Genomic DNA, 23,363 nt, shown 5'->3' with positions numbered 1-23,363 from the left:
GGGACTAACTAGAGAGATATCTGGAGGGTGGGGGCGTGGGGTTATCCAATATTATATGATAAGAACCATAAACCAAAGAAACAAAAAACTCAAGGGTACCAAGATATTGAATAGGCCGTCACATGGAAGTAGGATTAGACGAATTATATATGAGCCCCAAAGAAAAGATGAAGATTTTTTTTTTAAACAATTACAGGAAACAGACTTCTGCTCAGCATAAGAGACTTTCAAACAAAAAACTCTGTAACATCCAACTAACTAATGAAATGTTCTGACATTTCTCTGAAAATGAAAAGAACTCCTTTAGAAAGCTGTGCTCACACAACCAGAAGTTTTCAAGGAAAGGATGGATGACCACATAAAAAAGGATATTATAGAAAAGGATTCCAGAATTATCTGGGTAAACAGACTAACTGACTTAATTTAGTGTCCAAATTCTGAAAATAGTATTACTGATATTTCTATTTTCTAATATTAACAGTGAAGAAATCTGACAGAACACCACCTCAAATTTTCTAATATTAACAGCCATTTATGAGCTCTTATAATGAGAAAGGTACTATGCTGAGCAAAACAATCCTTAACCATTTTAAAGGTAAAGAACAAGGACTCTGCAAGCTTAAGTCACTTGAGCAAGTCATATATTAATTAAGCTGGCAGAGCAGAGACGTAAAACATCTTCCATCTCTGAAGGCAATGAAGAAATGGACGTGTAGCCATGTGTGCCCCTGTATTACAAGCCAGATATGTTAGCTTCTACCTGACACCTTGAAGGACAATGCTCTTGAGTAACCAACAGTGAGGTTTTTGGTTTCTTAATGAACAGATGACACTGGCTAGGCATATACAGTGCAGTGTATGCAAATACTGCAGAGCTATAGGAGGAATAAGTAAATGAAAGATAAAATGTTTAAAGCCCTATTGCCTTAGAATTTAAAATATTCTACACATATCAATATAGTATTACCTCAGCAACAATCAATAGCAATAAAAATGAAATTATTCTGTGTGAAGTTTACAATGTTATCTTAATTTCTATAGTGAAATTATTTTTAATAAACCACAGCAGTAACTCATCCTCCTATGCTCACTAGCAAGCAACTGCTGCCTTTTGGAAAAAAGATAAATTTCTATGACTCCTACCTAGCTCTAAGTGAGAGCCTCTCAAGGTAGTTCATGGAATTGCTTTTTAATTAAACAAATCCATATCTTAAAAATACAAAAAGCAGAAATAATAAACCACTAGTATAAGCTTTGTTAATATGCAAACTAGGAAAAAAAAAGTTTGGGAAGCACAAACACCCTGCAGGTGATACATTCCTTGATGATCTGCTTCAATAACCTTAATTCTGGCTTTCATGCTAGAAACTCAAAACACCCTCAATGGGAAACCCAGTCAATCTTTCTGAATAGAAAAGGCAAGGCATGACAGAAAATTGCCAAGCCAGAAATAAGATAGGAAACTGTATTTCAATAAATTTAGGCTGTAAACAGATTTAGTAAGTTTACGGCAAATGGTCTAAGCTACGGACAAACAAAAGGGCAAGAAGCATGTGTTAACCAAACCAGTTTCTGGTGATAATGAATAAAGAGAGCTAAACACCACCATTTAAAAGGATTCCCTGCCTCATGAGCAGGCTAATTTTCTTTCTTTCTTTTTTTTTTTTTTTAATTGATTTTATTTATTTATTTATTTATTTATTTACATTTCTTTTCAGCGTAACAGTTTTCATTGTTTTTGCACCACACCCAGTGCTCCATGCAATACATGCCCTCCTTAATACCCACCACCTGGCTCCCCCAGCCTCCCACCCTCCGCCCCTTCAAAACCGTCAGGTTGTTTTTCAGAGTCCATAGTCTCTCATGGTTCACCTCCCCTTCCAAATTTCCCTCAACTCCCTTCTCCTCTCCATCTCCCCATGTCCTCCATGCTATTTGTTATGCTCCACAAATAAGTGAAACCATATGATAATTGAGCAGGCTAATTTTCATTCATACAACACAGCTACTTAAAGTTTGGTGAAAAGAGAACATTATTTTGAAAGGGAAAGGAATTATTACAATTTTTCCAAAAAATCTCAACTTGTCCTTTTTAATTGTAGTAAGGGAGCTAAATAGCTTGATTATTATTTTCCAAAAGAAATACTATTTCAAAGTAAAGTCTTGTAAGAGGTTTCAAATCAAAGTATGCAAAATAATAAATTTATGGGGAAAGGAATTAACAATTCTCAAACAGTAACAATAGGTCAAGTATTATGCAGCACATATCATATACATCATCTAACAAAAACTCAAGTTGCACAATATCCTTCACTTAGTTTAAAAGTGTTTACTAAGGCTTAGTGAGGTTAGCGTAACTGTCCAAGTAACAGACTGTGAAACCAAACCAAGGTCTAACCCAAAGTTCTTTAGCTATCTGAAGCTTTATTGCATGACATATTGCGTATGTCACAATTAACTTCCCTATCGAATAATAACTTAACCTGAACTTCAGGAGTTTTTTTAAAGATTGATTTCCTTCCTTCCTTTCTTTATTTGAGAGAGAACATGCACGCGTGTGCTTGAGAAGGGGGAGAAGCAGACTCCCGCTGAATAAGGAGCCTGACATGAGGCTTGTTCCTAGGACACCTGAGCCAAAGACAGATGCTTAATCAACTGAGGCACCCAGGCACCCCTCAACTTCAGTTTTTATCACAAATTTGGAATTCATTGGCATAGAATAAATGAATTATCTCCATTTTTCTTTTCTCCCAGTTTTTCTGTTCTTCTAATTTTCTCCCATTTAAAACACAGAAGACTGAAAAGAACACAGTTCAACCACAAATTAATATTTTTTCTGGAAAAAAAAGATATTAAAAACCACAGTGAGCTATTTTTTAAAATATGTGTTTTATTCCACATATGTTACAAATTTTCATGAAAAAGACTGTGTTTGGGGTGCCTGGGTGGCTCAGTCAGTGAAGCGTCTGTCTGCCTTTGGCTCAGGCCATGATCCCAGGATCCTAGGATTAAGCCCCGCACGGGGTTCCCTGCTCAGCAGAGTGCCTGCTTCTCCCTTTGCCTCTGCTGCTCCCCCTGCTTGTGTTCCCTCTCTCGCTGTCTCTCTGTCAAATAAATAAATAAAATCTTAAAAAAAAAAATAAAAGACTGTTTTAAGGTACGTTAGTTATTACACAGATAATAAGACCTTTGTTATGGCATCAGATTATAGAAATGGTCAAGTTTCCACATTTTCCTGAAGGGACTTTGTGTGTACTTTTGTTCCGCAGTAGGAGAAAGGAGAAAGAATTATCAAATATTTGAAATATTTAAGAGTACTCAACTCTCAAAAATCAATGCTTCTAAAATGCACTGCCTTAGTAACAAATGGATAGCCTCTAGGTCCAATCCAAAGCATAGATATGGGAACTGAAGCTCAAAATGAAAAAGATATATTTGGTGGGAAAGGTCTTTCTGAGTGACTTAAATGGTGACAACTTATCACCAGCTGAGGTCCCCTAAGCATTGACACTGTAGTGACATCAACATAACTAACAGCTTGGTTAAGGAACTGAATAGTACCAGAATGTCATTTCAGCTTTGATCACCTGAAAGTACCAAATAAAGACTCAGAAAGAGAAATGAAAAAGTTTTTCCCATAGAAGTTCTTAATTAACCCATTCCTTCTCATCTGTTTTTCCCCTTAAAACACTATCCGAGCCAGGAATATACTGTTACGCCATAAAGTAAAGAGGCACTAGAACAATGATGACAGGTCAAAAGGCCATTTAAGCCATCATGATGGGGCTTCCCCTGGTCAAACCTGGAAGAATTTACGCATCAAAATAAATAACGGTAGTAATGAATTATAATCCAATGAATAAAAAAGAAACTCATTTCTCCAAATTTATGTAACTAAAAAGATTAGGGGAGATTAAAAACATACATACGTGCGTACGTACAAGAAAATGAAAAGCTCTTCCTTATAAAAGGAATGTCAAACAATGAAAGTAGAAAGAATGGTGACATTTAAAAATTAATATAACACAGCCATAACTCTACTAATTTATACAAAAGAAGATAAAACACAAGTCAAAATGTGGTAACAGGATAATTACACAATCTCATTGTATCTGGCTACAAATTACTTAATAATTACAAGGACAGAAAACAAAGGTCACAGTTAACAAGTACTTATTAATTTACAGTGAAGAAATCTGACAGAACACCACCTCAAACAAGTTACCAACGATGTTAATATCATTGACACAGAAAATATAGGCCTCCTGGTTTGATATGCTGAGAAAGACACAACATTACTTCTATGTATTTATAGTATTACTATAAAATGCATAACCTAAATCTAGTCAGGAGGAGACTATCTAAAATTGAGGGACATTATATAAACCATAAGGCCTGAACTCATTCAAAATGTCAATGTCAAGAAAGAAAAAAAAAAAGGCTAAGGAACACTTCTAGATTTAAAGAGACATGGAAACTAAAATATATGATCATGGATTGGATCCTAGTGAAAAGGGGTTTAAGATATCAAGGGCATAACTGGGACACTGATGACCTCTGAGCTGAACTACAGATTAGATAACAGCATTTTGTCAATGTTAGATCTCCTAATTCTCATAATTACACAGTGGTGTTCTGTCATAATTACACAGTGCTTACATGACTGGATACACTTGTCCTTAGGAAATGTATACCTAAACACTTAGGAGTTAAAGAAAGAACAATCTCAAGTGTGCAAGTGACTCCTGAGTGGCTCAGAAATAAATTTAAAATACACATGTTAGGAGTAAAAGGGCAAGCAATCACACAAACTAAAAAGCAAATCATGTAAAAGAAAAACTAACTGGTGAATCTGCATAAAGGATATATGAAGTTCCTTGTGCTATTCCTAAAACTTCCCTAAGGTTAAAATTCTATCAATATAAAAGGAAGGAGATTTATATAATTTTATCTGCATAAAATTGTATGTGAAAGCATTCTGAGAATTACAGGAAAACCTGGGAATACCCAGCACTACACTTGAGTGTCTCAAGACAACCATGATGCTGTTCCTTCTCTTACCTTTCTAACAGATTGTGGATTGCTTTGAAGAGCAGTGTCCGACATTCATAGGAAAGGCCATTTTCCCAGAGTCCTTCTTCCACAACTGAAAAAAGCAAAACAAAACAAAAAACTGAACCAGTAAGAAAGGTGTCCAAATAAAAATTAACTTTCAAAATATTTTTCTAAAGTAAAGTTAATGCATTCACTGAAATGAATTATCTTGTGCTGAAACTGAGAAAGGAAGTTAAATACTTGTCCAACGTCATAAAATACCTATGTACAGAAGGAAATCACATGTTTCAATTTTAAAGTCTTCAGAATATAAGCATGGTAAAACCCCTCTCCGGTAAAAGTCTTTCCAACTCAATTCTTCAAAATTTGAATTCATTTGAAATTCTCAAATTAATCTTTCTACCTAACAGTGCCACAAAGACAAATTTTGTTAAAATTCTATTTAAAGATAACAAATGTCACAAACTAATGCTAAGGTTAGCATCTGTATTTTTAGAGGAAAAACCAAAAGGAGAAAATATTCAAAGATGTTAGTTAGTCCTTCAATGTTCTAAAGGCAGTATCTCAATAGGATTTTAAAAAACGACATGATTTTAGGGGATGTGCCAAGAAACCAAATCTTAACAGAAAATCAAATTTATTTCCTAAACTCGTAATTTCATTAATGATTGACATTTTGGGAAATACCGTATTTGCCTTGGAAATATAACACTGAGCCACATGTAACTCTAACACCAAGAGAATCCAACAGACTAACAATGCCCTATGCATTCCTAACATTCTTTTCATATATAAAAGGATGTAAAACACCCTAGAGAAGACAGCTAATTTCCTTTTAAATTATATTAGTTCAGTTCAAGATAGCAAAAAATTGGGAGGGATGGAAACGACATTTGCAGAAGAAAATTTTCTCTCCCTTTTACTTGTTATCTTGACAAAAGCACTCACCAGAAAAAATCCTGACAGAGAATTAAAACACATGTTAAATCCACGATGCATCTGTAATGCTTTTACCACACCAATAGACATCTCAAAATGCATCTCGATATCCTCCAATAACACAGAATCAGAGAAAGTGTATTTACATTCATGGGTTTTATCTATTGGACTTTTTTAATAATGATAAAACTGGATAATTTTATTCTTGGTATGTCAGGTAGCTTCTTTATTTTCCTGCCTACATGGCTAACCATGATTTACCAAATTTTCCCAAAGCAACCTCTGTCAGAAACATTTTATTATTTATCACTAAAGGAATGAAAATAAAGTACAGCAAATAAACAAACATTGCTGCTAGCAACAGACTGCCTCTGTTCAAGACAAAACAACCAAAAGTTTTCTACAATCCACTGATGGTGTCATGAATCTGTGTTCTCACACATTTATCTTCTAGGAAGAGCTTTTCCTGGGTAAGAAAGAGAGCTAACATTTCAAGAAAATGAACACCCCATATTAATTTGCTTTTCCTTCCTAATGCGTCTCACTGACGGTAAGACACCATCAATTTTAAGAAGCACAATTTCTTATACATCACTGAAGGTGAAGGGTTCTGTAGAAGTAAGCTGCCAATAAAACTGTAACATGGCTCGGGGCGCCTGGGTGGCTCAGTGGGTTAAAACCTCTGCCTTCAGCTCGGGTCATGGTCTCAGGGTTCTGGGATCGAGTCCTACATCGGGCTCTCTGCTCAGCAGGGAGCCTGCTTCCTCCTCTCTCTGCCTGCCTCTCTGCCTACCTGTGATCTCTCTCTGTCAAATAAATAAATAAAATCTTTAAAAAAAAAAAAACAAACTGTAACATGGCTCTTATCACTTATGATTTTTAATTTGCAATTATTTAAAGAGCTTTTATATTTACTGACCTTTTTTTAAAAGATTTATTTATTTATTTTAGAGGGAGAGGAAGGAACCCAGGGGTAGGGACAGAGAGAGAGGGAGAGAGAAGTAGAGAAGCAGATTTCCTGCTGAGCACAGGGTCCAATCCTGAAATTATGATCTGAGCCAAAGCCAGGAGTGGGAGGCTTAACTGACTGAGCCATCCAGGTGCCCTATTGACATGTTTTTCAAGTATCATTATTGTACATACATAAAACAGATAATATAGACCCCCCCAGAAAAAGGTTAAAAATTCCTAAAAATTCGTCAACATTCAGTGTGTGACTCTTCTGAACCACTTTGTGACTCAGTCACTAGTGTCAGTGTTTTTCTACATAACAGTCTTTTGTGTCATAAAGAGTGCTGGCGATACAGCATTTGTGAAGAGCACCACTCTTCTTTCCAAGATTTTTTTTCCAAGTTGGTGACACCTATTCTGCATGTTTTCTTTTAATTAAAAAAATTAATTAAAATGTTCAAACACACTTTAAAATAACAGCACCAATAAATTTCTAAACCAAATTATCAACATTGTGTCATCTGCTTCAACCACCCTGTTTTTTTCTTTCTTTTTGTTTGTTTTGATATACTTTAAAGTACATACTTTGGTATCACCAAATCAGAATCCAAACAAGGTCTGTCAGTGGCCTCTCATGTCACATCTCTTAAGTCTCCTTAATCTGCAACAGCTCATCTTTTTTTTTGAACATGTCATTAACTTACTGACAAAACCAGTTATGTATCTTTTAGAATACTTCATATTCAAGTCTAATTGCTTCCTCATGATATATTTCTTTAATGTTGGTGCTACTCTGACCTTAGTGAAATATGTCAAATTCTCAAACAGCCATAACTCTCTATTTCTTCCTCTAATGGTCCTGAAATACTCTATCTGAAATGTTTAAGTGTTACAGCTGTCTAATCATGCAATGTGGAATACTAAACAAGTTTGAGCAATGCCAACTACAATTTTTAGATACCATTATAATTTTATCATGATTTCAATAATTTTAAAACAGACTGTAGAACTCATTTTTTTCCTTCAAAAAAATTCTTAAAAGAACAATTAAAAAACCACTACAACTAACACCATATTTAATGTTAAAAGACTATTTTCCCCCTAATATCAAGAACAAGGCAAGGATGTCTGTTCTCACCACTCCTATTCCAATTCAATGGAGATGTCAGCCAATACAGTAAGGCAAGAAAAAAAAAAAGTACCACGCATACTAATTGGAAAAGAAGAAATAAAACATCTTTGTTCACAGATGACATGACTATTAAAAAATCCTACAGAATCAACAGAAAAAAAGGCTAGTAGATCTAAACACAGAATACTAGAATCAACAGAAACAAAAAGAAATCATATTCCTATAAACTATAATGAATAAGAAATTGCATTTTTTGAGATTTTCATTTATAATAGCACCAAAACCCATGAAGTTCTTGGATATAAAACTTAAAATGTAGATCTTTTAAGATCTAAAGATCTAAAGATCTAAAGTTTTTTAAATGATAAACTGTGATAATGATAAATGAAAGCAAAGAGGCATAAATAAATGCAGAAGTACATATTGGTCACAGACAGAAAAAGTTATTATTGCCAAGATGTCAATTCTTCTAAAACGAATCTATAGCGTCAACTCAATTACAACCAAGAATCTCTGCAGGATTTTCTATAGAAAGAGAAAAATTGCATTTATATGACAAAGCAAAGGAACTAGAACACCCAAAGTAATGTGGTAAAAGGAAAATATAGCTAGGAGACTTATACCATCTGATTTCCAGATTTACTACAGAACCAGAATTGACAAGATAGTGTGGTACTAGAAATAGGATAGATCTACACATCAACAGAATAGAATAAAGAGTCCACAAACAGACCCACAAACATATGGTCAATAGACTTCCAAAAAAGATACAAAGGTAATTCCGTGGAGAAAGAACAGTCTTTTCAACAAATGCTGAAATAAATGAACATCTCTATGCAAAAAAAAAAAGAAAAAGAAAAAAGAAAAAAGAAAAAAAGAGCTTCAACCCATAGGTCATGCCATATGGAAAAATGCAACCCCAAAATGCTAAACCTAAAACTATGAAATTTCAAAAACGTAAAAGAAACTTTATATAAGCTTAGATTAGCAAAAAATTTTCAGATATAACACCTAAAGCATGATCCATAATGAAAAATTGTTCAATAGGGTTTCATCAAAATGAAGAACTCTGCTCTTCAAAAAAAACATGGAAAAGTTATGTTCAGCTATGCAAAAGACAAGCCAAAGATGAGAGATAAAGCAGTTACAAATCATACACGTGACAAGAACTTGTATTTACAATATGATACTCTTCTTTAAAAATCTCAAAACTCAACACCAAGGGGGAAAAAACCATTTTAGATAATGGACAAAACGGAACAAACACTTCACCAAAGAAGACTCATAAATGGCAAATAAAAACATGAAGAGATGCTCAAAACATCACCAGTCATTAAGGAGATGCAAATTAAAATCACAGTATCATCCACCAGAATGGCTTAAAAGAAAATCTGAAAATACTAAGTGCTAGTGAGCACAGAGTAATTGTAATGGTCATGTACTGCTGACAGGAATGCAAAAATAGTACAGCCACTTTTAAACAGCTGACTTTGGCAATTTTTTCTGAAGTTAAACATATACTTGCTATGCAGCCCAGAAATATCCATCCCGTGTGCGTGTATGTGTATTCAAGTAGAATAAGAACTTATGTCCACATGAAAAACTGTAGCAAATATTTATAGCTGGTTTATTGTTGTTTTTCCAAAAATGCCAGTAACTAGAAACCACCCAAAAAGTCCCCCAACTGGGGAAAGAACAAACAGTAGACAATCCATACACTGGGATACTATTCAGAAATAAAAGGCTCCTGGGTAGCTCCACACTTAAGTATCCAGCTTTTGATTTCAGCCCTGCATAGGACTCTGTGCTGGGCAGGGAGTGGGCTTGAAGATTCTCTCTCCCTCTCCCTCTGTCCCTACCCTGGCTCACATGCCCATGAGTTCTTTCTCTCTCCCAAATAAATAAATCAAAGAAAGGAAATGAAAGGGAAAGAGAAAGGGAAAGGAAAAGAAAGAATGGGAGAGAGAGAGAGAAAGGAAAGGAGGGAGGGTAAGAGGGGAAGGAAGGAATGAAGGATGGACGGAAGGAAGGAAGGAGAGGGAGGGAGGGAAGGAGGGAAAGAAAGAAAGAAAAAGAGACAGAGGAAGGGAGAAAGAAGTTAAAGGAACTGATATACTCAAAACACGGATGAATGTCATGCTAAGTGAAAAAAGCCATTATACTCATTATACACATGCTTTATGATTCATTCATATGGCATTCTCACAAAGGCAAATTTAAGGTAAAGTGAATGTTTAATGGATTCCCATTCCCATTCCCAACCCTGGAATGGGAGTGGTTGATAACAAAGGGACATGGGAAATTTGGGGAATCATGGAACTGTTCTACATCTTGATTCTCTCAAAAATCAAAATGGTTATACGTAATCATGTATATTTGGTAAAACTTACAGACTAAAAACAGTAAAACTTACAATCTTTTACTGCTCTACATAAACTCATTTTACTATTAGACACAGCTTCTGAACCTATGCCATTATGAATACACTTACTGATTTTTTTATATTTTTAGTGTTGAGAACAGGATATGAATCAGAAGAACTCCTACTCTAAATCTACGTATCCTGAACGTGATTGTTTTTATCCAAACAATATGATTTATTTGGTTAAGCTTCATTCACAAATTATTAAAAGCAAAAAAAAAAAACCAGTTTCACCCACAAGAGACTACAGACTAGAGTGGTCCACCCTTACAATACAATATACTACCCTGGGGCTCCTGGGTGGCTCAGTCATTAAGCATCTGCCTTCGGCTCTGGTCATAGTCCCAGGATCCTGGGATCGAGCCCCCACATTGGGCTCTCTGCTCATGGGGAGTCTGCTTCTCCCTCTCTCACTCCTCCTGCTTAGGTTCCTGCTCTGGCTATCTCTCTGTCAAATAAATAAATAAAATATTAAGAAAAAATACACTATACTATAAATTGCATTAAGTACTTCATATTAAGTACTGCAAATAACACAAAGAGAACAAAAATTTCTCTAAAACATTTCTCAAAAAATTCTTAAATACTGAAAGTTTGAAAAATACCCTTATTATTATTATACTTTTTATATGGTAATTCTCATATTTTCCTTTATATTATGCAAATTTATATAAAGTTTAGGCACCAGTTAAATAGAACACTGGGAAGAAAGAAGTAACACAAAGTAAAACAAATCTGACTACATTAAGCTCTTGTTTAAGTATACTAAGGCTTAAGAAACAACAGAAAATTATAAATTATACTATAAGCTAACCAGTAAAATTTAAAATATGTCAGCAGAGGTAATTTATAAGGGCACAGTATTTGGATTTCAAATGAACACCTAAATTTCATCTTACATGTTAAAGATTCAAGAGCAGTCAATAATTTATTGGAAGTTAACAACTGTAATCAAGGATAACCCCTCTACTAAATAATATCAATTAGGCCATGCATTTTAAGGATAATGCATTAGTTTGTTACTCTTTTAACTTACTGTTTTTAAACACCAAGCATACTTGTGGAAAGGAACAAAAGACCAAGCTTTATTATCTACTTCATGTGCAAAATCTCCAGAAATAAAAGAGCAGTGGATTTTCAATGAATCTCTAAAATGCTAACATAAGTTAAATCTAGAACAGCACTTTTGGAATCTAATAGATATTTGGCCAACACACACTGGCCCACAGTTCTTGGCTATGTTATGCCTCAAGCACCAGGCTAGAAATTAGGAATGCTCTCAAAAAACTAATATAGATTTTGAAAACCACTGTAAGGCAACAACAACTTTAAATCCTTTGCAGTACAGCTATCAAACATTTTTTAAAAATAAAAAAATAGAAGTCTTTTATTTTAAAATAAGAGTAAGATAAAATAACTTACTGTCAAGGTTGATTTTCTACCTAGGAAACAATCTTTACCAATTTCTGAGGCTTTCTTCTATGTACTAAGCTTTGAATGGAGCACCACCCATAAATGGGAGAGTGGGGAGAACATTTTCACCACAGTGCCATGATACAGAGTGAAGGACATATGGCATTTAGCCACTCAGTATTTGACTTCTTCCAATCACTGGGAATTGCCTATTTCATACGTTCTGCTGGGTGTCAAATATGGTCACCCCTAGCAGGAGCTGAAAACAAATGCTCTCTTCCATCCTCTCCAGCAATACAGACAAGGACATATATGCTAAAGTCCACTAGATGCTCCTGCACCATACCTTTGACTCTGGATCTAGTGACAGAAAAGAGTAGACATAGATATTTCTGTCACCACTGGAAATAGAAGCCCTAAGATCAAGTTTCTGGTGCTAAAGTAGCAGAGGTACTGCAGCATCTAGTGCCCAGTGGTGACAGCACTAGTATTCTCTTCAAACCAGTTCTGCAGCACTGATTCTAAAATGGACAAATAGTTCTGTGAACACTCAATATTCTTTTAATCAACTTCTTTTCTTAGTTTGCAACTAAGAATTCTGACCAATACAGTTTATTCTAATCTCCAACTTATAAATAAGAAAACTAAGGCTTACAGATCTTAAACTTGCCCAAGGTCACACAACTAATAAATCCAAGAATCTAGAGTCATATATAGCTATATTCAGAAGCTAACAGGATCAAATGTATTTTGTATCTACTTTTTATAAATACTAAACATACAAACTATACCATTAATTAAACTCCACAAGGGGAGTTTATTTATTTTCATAGCTGCAGTGACTAGAATTATATCAGATATCTGTAAACATGTGTTTTGAGTTGACCTAATATTTTATTTGCACATACCTTTCAAACTTCATTGGATTTAGTTTCAATCTAAAATCTCCTTATATTCAGTTAAGAGGATTAGTGGCAAGGATGAGATTCAAGTTCAAGTTTTCTGACACTAACAACCATGCTCCTTGCACTATACCACACTTCTCCATAGGGTTAGTGTTACGTTAACCCATCCCATCCACCTCTTTTATTCTTAAAAGCTAGCTACAAAGGCAATCTTCAACACTGAAGTCAACTTTCCCTTTGGATCCACAATTTGCATCTTAAGTTAATGTTTTCTAAATAGCTGCAAGTAATTTTTTCAAAGGTAAAACAAAACTGAAATTGCTTCTGTAATCTATACAATTCCATGAGAAAATCATATTTTAGTTTTAAACTACTTTTTTTCTGAGATATCTTCCTCCCAAAGTGAAATTTAAACTAACATTCCATTTGCTTGATATTTAGATTCTTCAGACAGTAAGGGGGGCTATGGGGGAGAGACACGGACCAGGTACTAGTCATCTAAATTAAGTTTCTGTAAGTGAAGGGAGATGCATTCAGTACTTAATTCTCTATCTCCCTTCCAAGGTGGACTGAGAAGAAAAGCAACTGCCAAGAAATTTATAAGAAAGCCTGCAGGTGCTGGACCACATCTTTATGAAACCTAAAATCTCCCCAGGGTATACTGTCTCTTATCTTTAAAATTTTAAAAAGCCTTTCTAATTCTTCTGATCTTTCCAGTTTACATTTAAATACTTATTAATTCTTTAAGAATATAAAGTAGCAATAAGACCATCTCTACAGATGACTATAAATCTACTTAAATGTAATAGAAGAATTTTTCTAGAAGTTTGTTAGTCTCAGAAAAGAAAGCACCAGAATACCTAAAACGTGTTCTATAATAAATGAGCGGCAAGATTCAACCAAAACAAAGAATTCCTGAATTAAAACATTCTCCTGTTGTTATGTGGTCTATTATAGCCAAGCTAAAACAGAAAAACAGAACTAAGTAGTGGCACAGCTGCCTATTTTCAAAGAAAAACTATTTTGGCACTAAGTTATCACATTTAAGTTATAAAAGCTATAATCAGAATTTGTTTAAATTGCTGTTATTCAACATTTTTTAATATAGCAATCCTCATAATCAAATATTTAAACTACCAAAGTACTATATAAATGTTTTTCTTTGAGCAGGAGACAGTGTTTTATAAAGGAAAATTTAGGTAGTAGTAATTACTTCTTAGTGCCCAAATAATTTTTCAAAAGCCTCACAAATTATAATATAACTTCTTTCAACTTTGAGAAACATGGCTCCTTGTAGAATTAATAAGCTTCTCTGAAAGAAAAAACATATAAAAGGTTCAGGAAAAAAGTCAATATGGCAAAATATCAAAGCAGCATATACTTCAATGATTTTTGTGTTTCCCAGCAGAGATCTTGGAAAGATATCCCTTCCAATTCAACCAATGAAACTGACATACTTTACTTGAAGGGGTAAAAGTGGGAGGAGGGAGAATGGAATCGGGTAGGGAGGAGCATAAAAATTGTGAAATCTTGAAGAAATTCAAGTTCATGCTTTTAGAATTTAGGTCACCCTGCCTTACACAGTTTAAAAGTAGAATTACTTTCAAAGAATACATATTTCCTCTGAGCTATGATACATATTTCCTTTTAATGTATCATATTGCTGCAACAGCTGAAATGAACGTCTAGACATCAAAAACACTTCTTACTCCCACCTACTGCTTTTTTACCTCAGGCATCAAAACTAATGAAACCTATTATCCAGAACATTGGGTTCAATAACCACATTGGCCACTGCAAATATTGGAGGGGGGAGGGGCACTTTCTGGGATGGCACTCCTTATTCAGCCATTAAAATTACTGAAAATGAAATTTTGCTCCAAATTCCAGAAATACAAATAGATTAAAGCAAGGAAAATGAAACAAGGAGATTACTTCTCAGGTAGATTTCAGCGACAAACTGCTAAAGATAGCACAGCTCTGAATGTAGGATTTATAATTTGCCCACTGCCTTTGTTTTCTACCTTTATCTGCAATTTATAAAGCATACTAGTTTTTTTAACTGCTTTATTTTTTTAACTGCTTTAAATTGTTAAATCCCCTATCTAACAATTGCGCTAAGCAGATAGCATAATGAAATATCAATTTAATTTTATGGGCTGCGTCAAATGAAATGCTTTAAAGATAGAGAATTTTGAAATATCTACTTTCTTAAAATGACATGAAAAAACTGAGTAACAAAGCAGCATAATGCTACATTAATTCTGAAAATAGCATTATACCCATAAAAAATCCAATTACATACGACACGATTGATCACAGTTATGCTGCCATTGATTGCCTTGTAAAATCTATATTTAAAGTCATTAATAACTAAATGGACTTATTACTTATATCAAATTCAACCTACTTAGCGCTCTGATTTCCTTGAATTACTTGTGGGTGTAGACTATTTGGTATCACTTAACAAATCTATACTGAAAACAGATTTTTAACTTTCCCAATGTCAGTTAATCAATCAAATAAGAATTAGAATAGGAGATATAGATCAAAATACCCCATTTGTTTTGACCTATTTGTAACTTTAAATAATTACTAATATTGTTAATAGTCATAGGACAGCAGTTGTGATTCAAAATTCTAATTTTTTTAAAAATTTAAGTATAGTTGACACACAATATTACATTAGTTTCAAGTGTACAACACAGTGATTCAATTTCTCTATGTTATGCTATGTTCACCACAAGTGTAGCTACCATCTGTGATTCACAATTTTAATAGTATAATGTTTTACTAAGGAATCTCTAACAGCATGAGTTCTCTGCCAGTTGCAGGATAACCAGAATTTTAATGACGGTTTCTACACAGCATTGTAGCAGTTGAGACATGACCCAAGTTAGCATTTCAATGGATCACAGGACTCCATGTAAAGCTACTAAACTTTAAATTGAAGGAGACCATAAAACTAAATTTCTAGATAAATTGAACACGACCTTCAAAAGACAATTGCCACAAAAAACAGTCAGGCTGCAATGTTTCTTTAATAGCTACACAGTGGGGAAAAAAAAAATCTTGCACAATGGCTGTTACTGACTTCTAAGAACCAAACTTGCCCCCATTTGCTACTTCTTCCAGAGACTTTTTAAAAATAACTATTACTTTTTACCCTCTAAAGCTATCAATATGCTCTTAATTTTGCTATATAATATGCATAAACAAAGGTCTGAAGAACAGCCATCAAAATTAAGTTATCTTTGGTGGATGGATTAACTATTTTTTTCTGTACCACTTTGTGTTTGCAATAGATTTTTTTAAATAAGGCTATTATTTATTGAACAGCTACATGATTAAAAAAAAAAAAAGCTACATGCTCAGAAATTACAAGAAAGATCAACATTCGTAGAACAGGAACCACCACAAGACAGAATTAAATTTTGAGAAAGAAATCCAGATACGCAGTTCAGTTAGTTTAAATCATTAATGCTACAAAATAAACATTTTATAAACTTACACAGACGCACACACATACACAGATTGCTACTAACATTCTGACAGGGCAAGTCCCCAAATTGCCTTTTACACTAAAGCTCAAACAGTTGTCTGTCACTGCTATTACAGTGAGTAATCCTTGCAGCTGTAACTGTTTGAAATGCAGCTGTCTGGTTGGCTTTCTCTCCCAACCCCCACTCACCCAGCATTTCTGCTCCTGCTACAATAATCTTAAAGAGCATTTTACAGGAGGCTTAGCCCTGGCTGAGGGCACTCTTCGGCGTGACCGAGAGAACATGGAAACACGATTCATTAGACACGCCTGGAGTGATAACAATGGTGCTGCTTCTTGCTGCCTTTCATTTCGTACATCAGGCTGAGACTAATGCATTCTCGTTACACAACAAGCACATTTACAGACAGGAAAAAACTGTAATCACCTTTGATTAAGAGACAGCATATTTTTCCTATATGAGCCGCCAGCCATACTGACATAGTAATTATTTTTTAACTGACAGGTTAAAATAGCAAATGTAGCAAAAATAACATCTGCCCAAAAAGAGAGAGAGAGAAGAAGGGGGGTGGAGGGGAGATGACTACTATGAATACTTCATACACAAAGGTTTTCTAGACCAGGCTCCGTGCCATATCCTTGAGACCTGATGGGTACTTCGGTCTGTATTTAAGCTAGACAGTCTATGGCAAATAAGAACAGACCGTTACCAAGCAATCTCATTCTACATATCCAATTCTTTGGAGGCAAAAAATACAGAATTTTTTTTTTGTCACCTTAACTCTAATTATTATCGACCTACCTTCCTTCCATTCCTTTCACCATAAAACTACAGAATTCAACAGCAGTGTTACTCTCCTCTTTTTCCATCATCCCACCTCTACTACAAAATAATTTGTTCTCTTGACTTCCGTTACAGAGTTTTACTAAAAAATAATTTGTTTCCCTTTACATAAAGCGCTAGGACAAAACAAAAAGTATGCTTTCTCTTTAAAGTAAAACAGTTTAAAAAAAAAACCAACAAATGTATTCTTTATTAAAACAGAAAAGCAGAATAATAATTTTGTATCTTTTTATCATATCCCTGTACCTATCAATCACTGTACCTGGCAAAGGTTTGAATTATAGATATAAAAATTTTGCCTTTAATTTAAAGGGAAAAAAGTCACAAGCCACATTATAGTGAAACATGTAAAGTCAATTTTCTTATAGGATTTTGAAAAGTAAATCACTTCTCCACATTCCCACACAACTGCAGTCTTTTGTGGGTTTATGCATACAGGTTGCTGGCTTATTGTTTATGGGGAATTAGGTGGTTAACAGAAGAAATATATATTAACCAGGAATTGAAAGATTACAGTTAAACCAAATTACTGGAAAATATTTTCTCCAGGTTAGTAGATCTTGTAAAATTATTTTTTTAAATGGTTAGTCTCTTTCTTTCTTTTTTTTTTTTTAAAGATTTTATTTATTTATTTGTCCGAGAGAGTGAGCACAGGCAGACAGAGAGGCAGGCAGAGGCAGAGGGAGAAGCAGGCTCCCCGCTGAGCAAGGAGCCCGATGTGGGACTCGATCCCAGGACGCTGGGATCATGACCTGAGCTGAAGGCAGCCGCTCAACCAACCGAGCCACCCAGGCGTCCCGAATGGCTAGTCTCTTTCTTAAGCTTTCTATAACACTACTCTATTTTACAATTAAGAATGTGCTAGAAAACTAGCAAAACAGTATTTATGAAAATCTGTAACTAAAGAAACAAAAATAAGCAAAGAGGAAAAGTTAAGTGTGGTTCATAAAACTTTGAGAACTAAAATAGCTTTTAAAAAAAAGTTACATAGCACGAATGAATTTCTGTAAAACAGCAAAATGCTTGAGCAATTTTTAGCTGCTGGATTTTAGAGTTTTCTGATCTGTGGTACCACACCAGGTTAGAAAGTAGGAAATCTGTAGCCTATCTTTAATGTGCGTGTAAGTGGGTCACTGAGCTCTGATGTGCATTTAGAATCACACAAGTTTAAAATTTTTATCATCTGGAATAAAATAAGTTATTACAGAGGATAACATCTATAGTATTTCTATTCTGTAAGTGTCCAAGTCTCCTTTGTCATGACTCCCCCAAAACTAATCAAATCACTTCTATGACTGTTCCCTGCCTATCTTCTGTCCGGGAGATATAAAATTAATCATCATTATCAAACATGTCACTACAAAAAATTTTTTATTAAAAAAATTCAACTTAATTGAATTCTTAGTAATGAGAACATTTTGCATTAACAAACGACTTGGTTTACATACGAATTTCCATTATATATACCTGGTTCTTAGAAGAATCTTAAAAGCCAGATTGTACAATTCTCCCCTCAAGTCTTCAAAATTAATTTATGCTTTTTTAATTCAAAAACAACCTACTGGAAAGCAATAAAAGCTTCTCAAAACTTTAAATTGAAACATATCCAGGAAAAAGCTGTCTTTATCCAAAACTTTTAACAAGCTAAGCAGTTTCCAACTCATAAGCAAAAAGTTCATAAATGACCTAAATACTCCAACATAGCCAACATTTTCACTTTATGTAGGTGGTTCAACACTACAAGATTGCTTTAAAGTAATGATTCAATTATGAAATCTGAATGTTCTTCGGGAAATGAAGATCAGTTATTTACACAGTGGTGTGAATGAGTCCAATTCTATTTTCTTTCTAAACTTGGCCAGAATTGCATTTTGACTAGAGGGTGAAGCGACCTAGTAATTTTGGATAAGGAACTATCTGGGGCGGGGAAGGGCTGGGGAGGTTCAATACTACACCCAGCAGTGGTTTTCTCCCTGGGGTCCTAGGAGTATTATGTCCTATGGAAGGGTCCCAACCAGTCTCTGGCCCTTTCCAAAATCTCTACATGTTAGTAGTGTTGCTGCAGTTTTTATCCATTGTAAATAATGAAATTCTACAGAGGCGTCATTTGAAAACATAAACAAATACGATGAGTTTGCAAAGAAGAAAGAACTTGCAAACCACTCAGGAAAAGGAGTAAAGAGAACCAGAAGCCCAGAAAGCCTGGGTCACTCTGCTAACAATTCCCTGGCTCTGCTGCTTCTTTCACAGGTCTTCTCTACTTTCTCTGTTCTTTCCAGCTCTCAAACTGCAGAATTCTAATGTAGTGCACTAGAATGTGGGAAAGCCTTCCAAGATAGATTGTGAAAATTTCAAATATTCATAGAATCAAATCCTACCCAAGCTACTCTTTCTCATCACAAAACCCAGATTAACACTAGAATTAAGCATTACAGGTAAAATCAGCTTTTTACAAGTTAGCCTTGGAATTTACCCACCAGTTAAGCATAGGTTTTTCCTAGGGGGAAAAATACATATTTTCCAAATAATTAACTTTTAAATTACCTTTTGGAACACACAATATTAATACTTAGTCAACTGGTGTCTGCCCATGTTGATTCTCCTTTCCACAATTTAAAAAACAGCTATTAAACAGTATAACAATGAAAAGCTACTTTAATTAGCATTTGCCACTTAAGGGAAAAGGAGAGAGATCTGATAGTAAAGGAGTAACTCAGGAAGCCTCTGTGGTGCCTGTAATATTTCTTGGGAGCTATACATTAATGTTTGTTGTAAAATAATTATTTTTTATGCAATTCTCTATTGCAGCTCACAATTTTAAAGCCTGTTTTTAACTGTGCTTCAAAAACAAAAACTACATATGGAATAATATGAAGTTAAAAGTTCAATTACACATACCATGATCACTACTTTTTTTTTCCCCTGACCACAACTTTTAAGATGCATGTTCAAATATCTTGTAATGGAATAAACAAAAATAAGCAAAAATTATAATTGCTATAAATTTTTATCCAAGCTTTCCAAATCACATTTTAAATATAAGTATATGTATACAGCCTTAAAATGACAATGAATACCCTAATTAAAACTTGCATATTTTCAAAAACAATATTACCCCTAACAATGACTTAGCAACTTAAATGTTTATCAGATAATAAAGAAAACAGCCTTAAGACAAAATGCAGTGAACATGAAACAAATGTTGTTTGGACAGAAGATACACAGATTAACACCCTGTAAAGTACAGATATCATACTTGAGTTTCTTTTACACTTCAGCTTCTTCAAGAAGCAAAAGCTTGTTAACAGTTTTCACTGCTTTCACTCCCAACACCCTGAGACCACTCTCCATGAGAGAGCCAAAGGGATCTTTTCAAAACTTAAATCAAGCCATAGCATTTTTCTGCTGAAAATTCCACTCCAATGGCTTCAAACGGCATTAATGACCTATTTAAGGTCCTTACCATGGCCTACCCGAAGGTCCCACCTGATCACATCACCAGCAATCTCTTCCAACCCCTACTGGTTTTCCAGTTTCAACAGCACAGGCTGTCTGTCTCTTTCTCCAACAGAGTGAGCTCAAGGTTTTCACCCTTACTTTCCCCCTTTGTGTGGCTGGCATATTCTCAGGTCTCAACTCTAAGGCTTTCCCTAACTACTCCTGTATCTGAAATAACCCATTCCCAGCCGTTCACTTTCTCATCAGTTGCTTTGTACCACATGACCATGAGAAGTTTTACACACACACACACACACACACACACACACACACACACACACAAGAAAGGCCATCTCTTCACTCACACACAAGAATACCACCACCTGGGGCACCTGGGTGGCTCAGTTGGTTAAGCAGCTGCCTTCAGCTCAGGTCATGATTCCAGGGTCCTGGGGTCGAGCCCCGCATCGGGCCCCCTGCTTAACAGAGAGCCTGCATCTCTCTCTCCCTCTGCCTGCCGCTCTGCTTACTTGTGCTCTTTCTCTATCCCTCCGTCAAAAAAATAAATAAAATCTTAAAAAAAAAAAAAAAAAGAATGCCGCCACCTCCGTGCACACAAGGGCGATGTCAATAGATGCATGCTTACTATACTGCATAGAACCTTCCACAAAGAAAACACCGTGACCTGAAGGAAGTGGAGCAAAAGACAACCTATTACCCAAAGACAACTTAATGTTACCAACTTTTTGGACACAAATATTATACATGATGAGGTAGCATGGTATTAGGTATGAGTCTAGGAATTTTGACACTATATAAAAATAGGAAAACAGACTCTTTCTATAAAAGGCTTAGCTTTTTTCCTACTTATGATTTAAGGAACATTGTACACATTCTCAGAGTTGTGATTTTATTGTTTCCCTGGAAACCAAACAGGGTCATAATTAAAGCACAAAAACATTTCTATAGAAACATGTATAAATGAAAGATGTGAAGAAAGTAAGATCTTACTTGAACCTACGATAATTAGCAAGATTACAATGAATAATGAAAAGGATTCTTGATGGTAAAATCAAGAAAATTATATTACATTAAAACACTTCACAATAATGACAATAAACTATCACAATTTAAAGCAGCTGCTAGTGAGTCTCCTACCAGTTTTGTGTTAAAATCAGACAGTTCTAAATTACAAAATTTCTATCCTAATAAGCAGAAATTAGAATATCCTAACATTCAGACATAGAGCTCTGTCTTTTCTAGGCATAACTGATTTTAGTTATCAACTTTATAGATTATGACTATTATTACTTAGGAGGCCTCTGAATTCAAAATGTCCTCTAATTTCTAATGACTATCTGTCATGTTCATCAAATTTGGAATAACAAAATAAAGTTACATAAAAATGGAATGACATTAAATTGTTAAATTTGTATTACATGTTGATATAACTGTACGTATAATAAATGTGTTACTTGTTCCATTCTATAAAGTCCCCTTGTAATTATCTGAAGCCACATCTATGAAGGCCTGGAAGAACCTTTTATTTTTTCTCTTAGGGTCAGGGGGAGAACAATACAAAAAAAAAATTTTGTGGAAAACTAATGTGGCATCATTTCTGTTTATGTTTTAGCAATTTTGTATGATTTTTGATCCTAGATTCTCAACTATTTCTGGCTTATTCACAGACATCAAATTTTTGTAATCCTTTCTCAAAATTTTCTGAAAGCAAATTTATGTTTTTAATCAAGTATAACAAACATATGAAAATTAATGATAAATTCTCGATTTGAGAGACAATATTTTAAAAATGTATTCCATCTATTTCTGGATAACTCAAATATTATACTCTGAGCTAGATTACTAAAAACCCCATTTGCAGCAGAGATGCTCAAAAATGAAGGTGACTAAAGAAGAAATCGAAACACAATGGCTCTTTTAAACTGACTAGACAACTATTCACTATTCATATTCATTTTTTATCCTTCAGTCTGGAAAAAGCAAGGCCCCTTCTAATTTTCAATTAGGCATATGCTGTCCTGTTTAATTTTTTCTCTAACCATTTTGCCCTTTTGAAGGTGAACTTAAATTAAGTCAAAGACATGTAATACACAGACAGTAATCTGGAAGTGGATTTTTGCCGCCCCAAATCAGACATTATGCCTTGCCAAGGGAGAAAGTCTGTATAAATAAGACTATTCACAAGATAGGAAGCATCAGTACATGCCCATTTACCTCCAGGGTAGTCACCAAAACTTGAAAGCACCATTAAGCACAGCATCAATGCTTTTGTCTAAAAAATTTCAGAGACTAGAAATGATCCTGGTATCATATATATCTATGATTTTCCAGGGAAAAAAAACAGGTTTTTTAGACTCACAAGAAACTATCTACACATTTCTTATTAACTATGAAAATCACCTCCTCCTTTGAAGGTGATCCTACTTTTGTATGTTTAAGAAAAAAAAATTCTTGGCCACACTGGAATAACATAAAAAAATGTTTTATACTTACTTTACTTTAGTCAGGTTAAGAACAACTATTTTTAAAATAAAACTCTCCAGATTGTGCAGTTTCAATTTTCCACTGCTCATTTTCTATGACAATCTGACCAAGAATTTCCCTGGGGAAAAGGGGAGATGATACTCTGAAACCTCATTCTCAGAGAAATAAATCTTTGATAACACGTCCAGTTTTTCTGGAAATATTAATGAAAAGGGAATGATATCATAAACTGAAAGTCAGTTTTAGAAATGAGCAAG

General features: G+C 34.6%; 1 protein-coding gene across 1 annotated transcript in view; it reads right to left on the bottom strand.

Moving 5' to 3' along the window:
- The window catches only part of MED13L (mediator complex subunit 13L), a gene marked incomplete at its 5' end in the record, with an annotated part of 289,095 nt that overhangs the window by 136,179 nt on the left and 129,553 nt on the right, over nt 1-23,363 (bottom strand). Inside the window, one exon of the mRNA XM_080822094.1 lies at nt 5,062-5,146. Coding sequence (XP_080678220.1) covers nt 5,062-5,146 — 85 coding nt within the window. The remainder of the gene's footprint in view (nt 1-5,061; nt 5,147-23,363) is intronic.

This window comes from Martes martes (assembly GCF_963455335.1).
Source record: "Martes martes genome assembly, chromosome: 13".
In the NCBI taxonomy this organism is placed as follows: domain Eukaryota; kingdom Metazoa; phylum Chordata; class Mammalia; order Carnivora; family Mustelidae; genus Martes; species Martes martes.
Note: the sequence above shows the minus strand (reverse complement) of the source record. Positions and strands in the feature narration are given on the sequence as shown.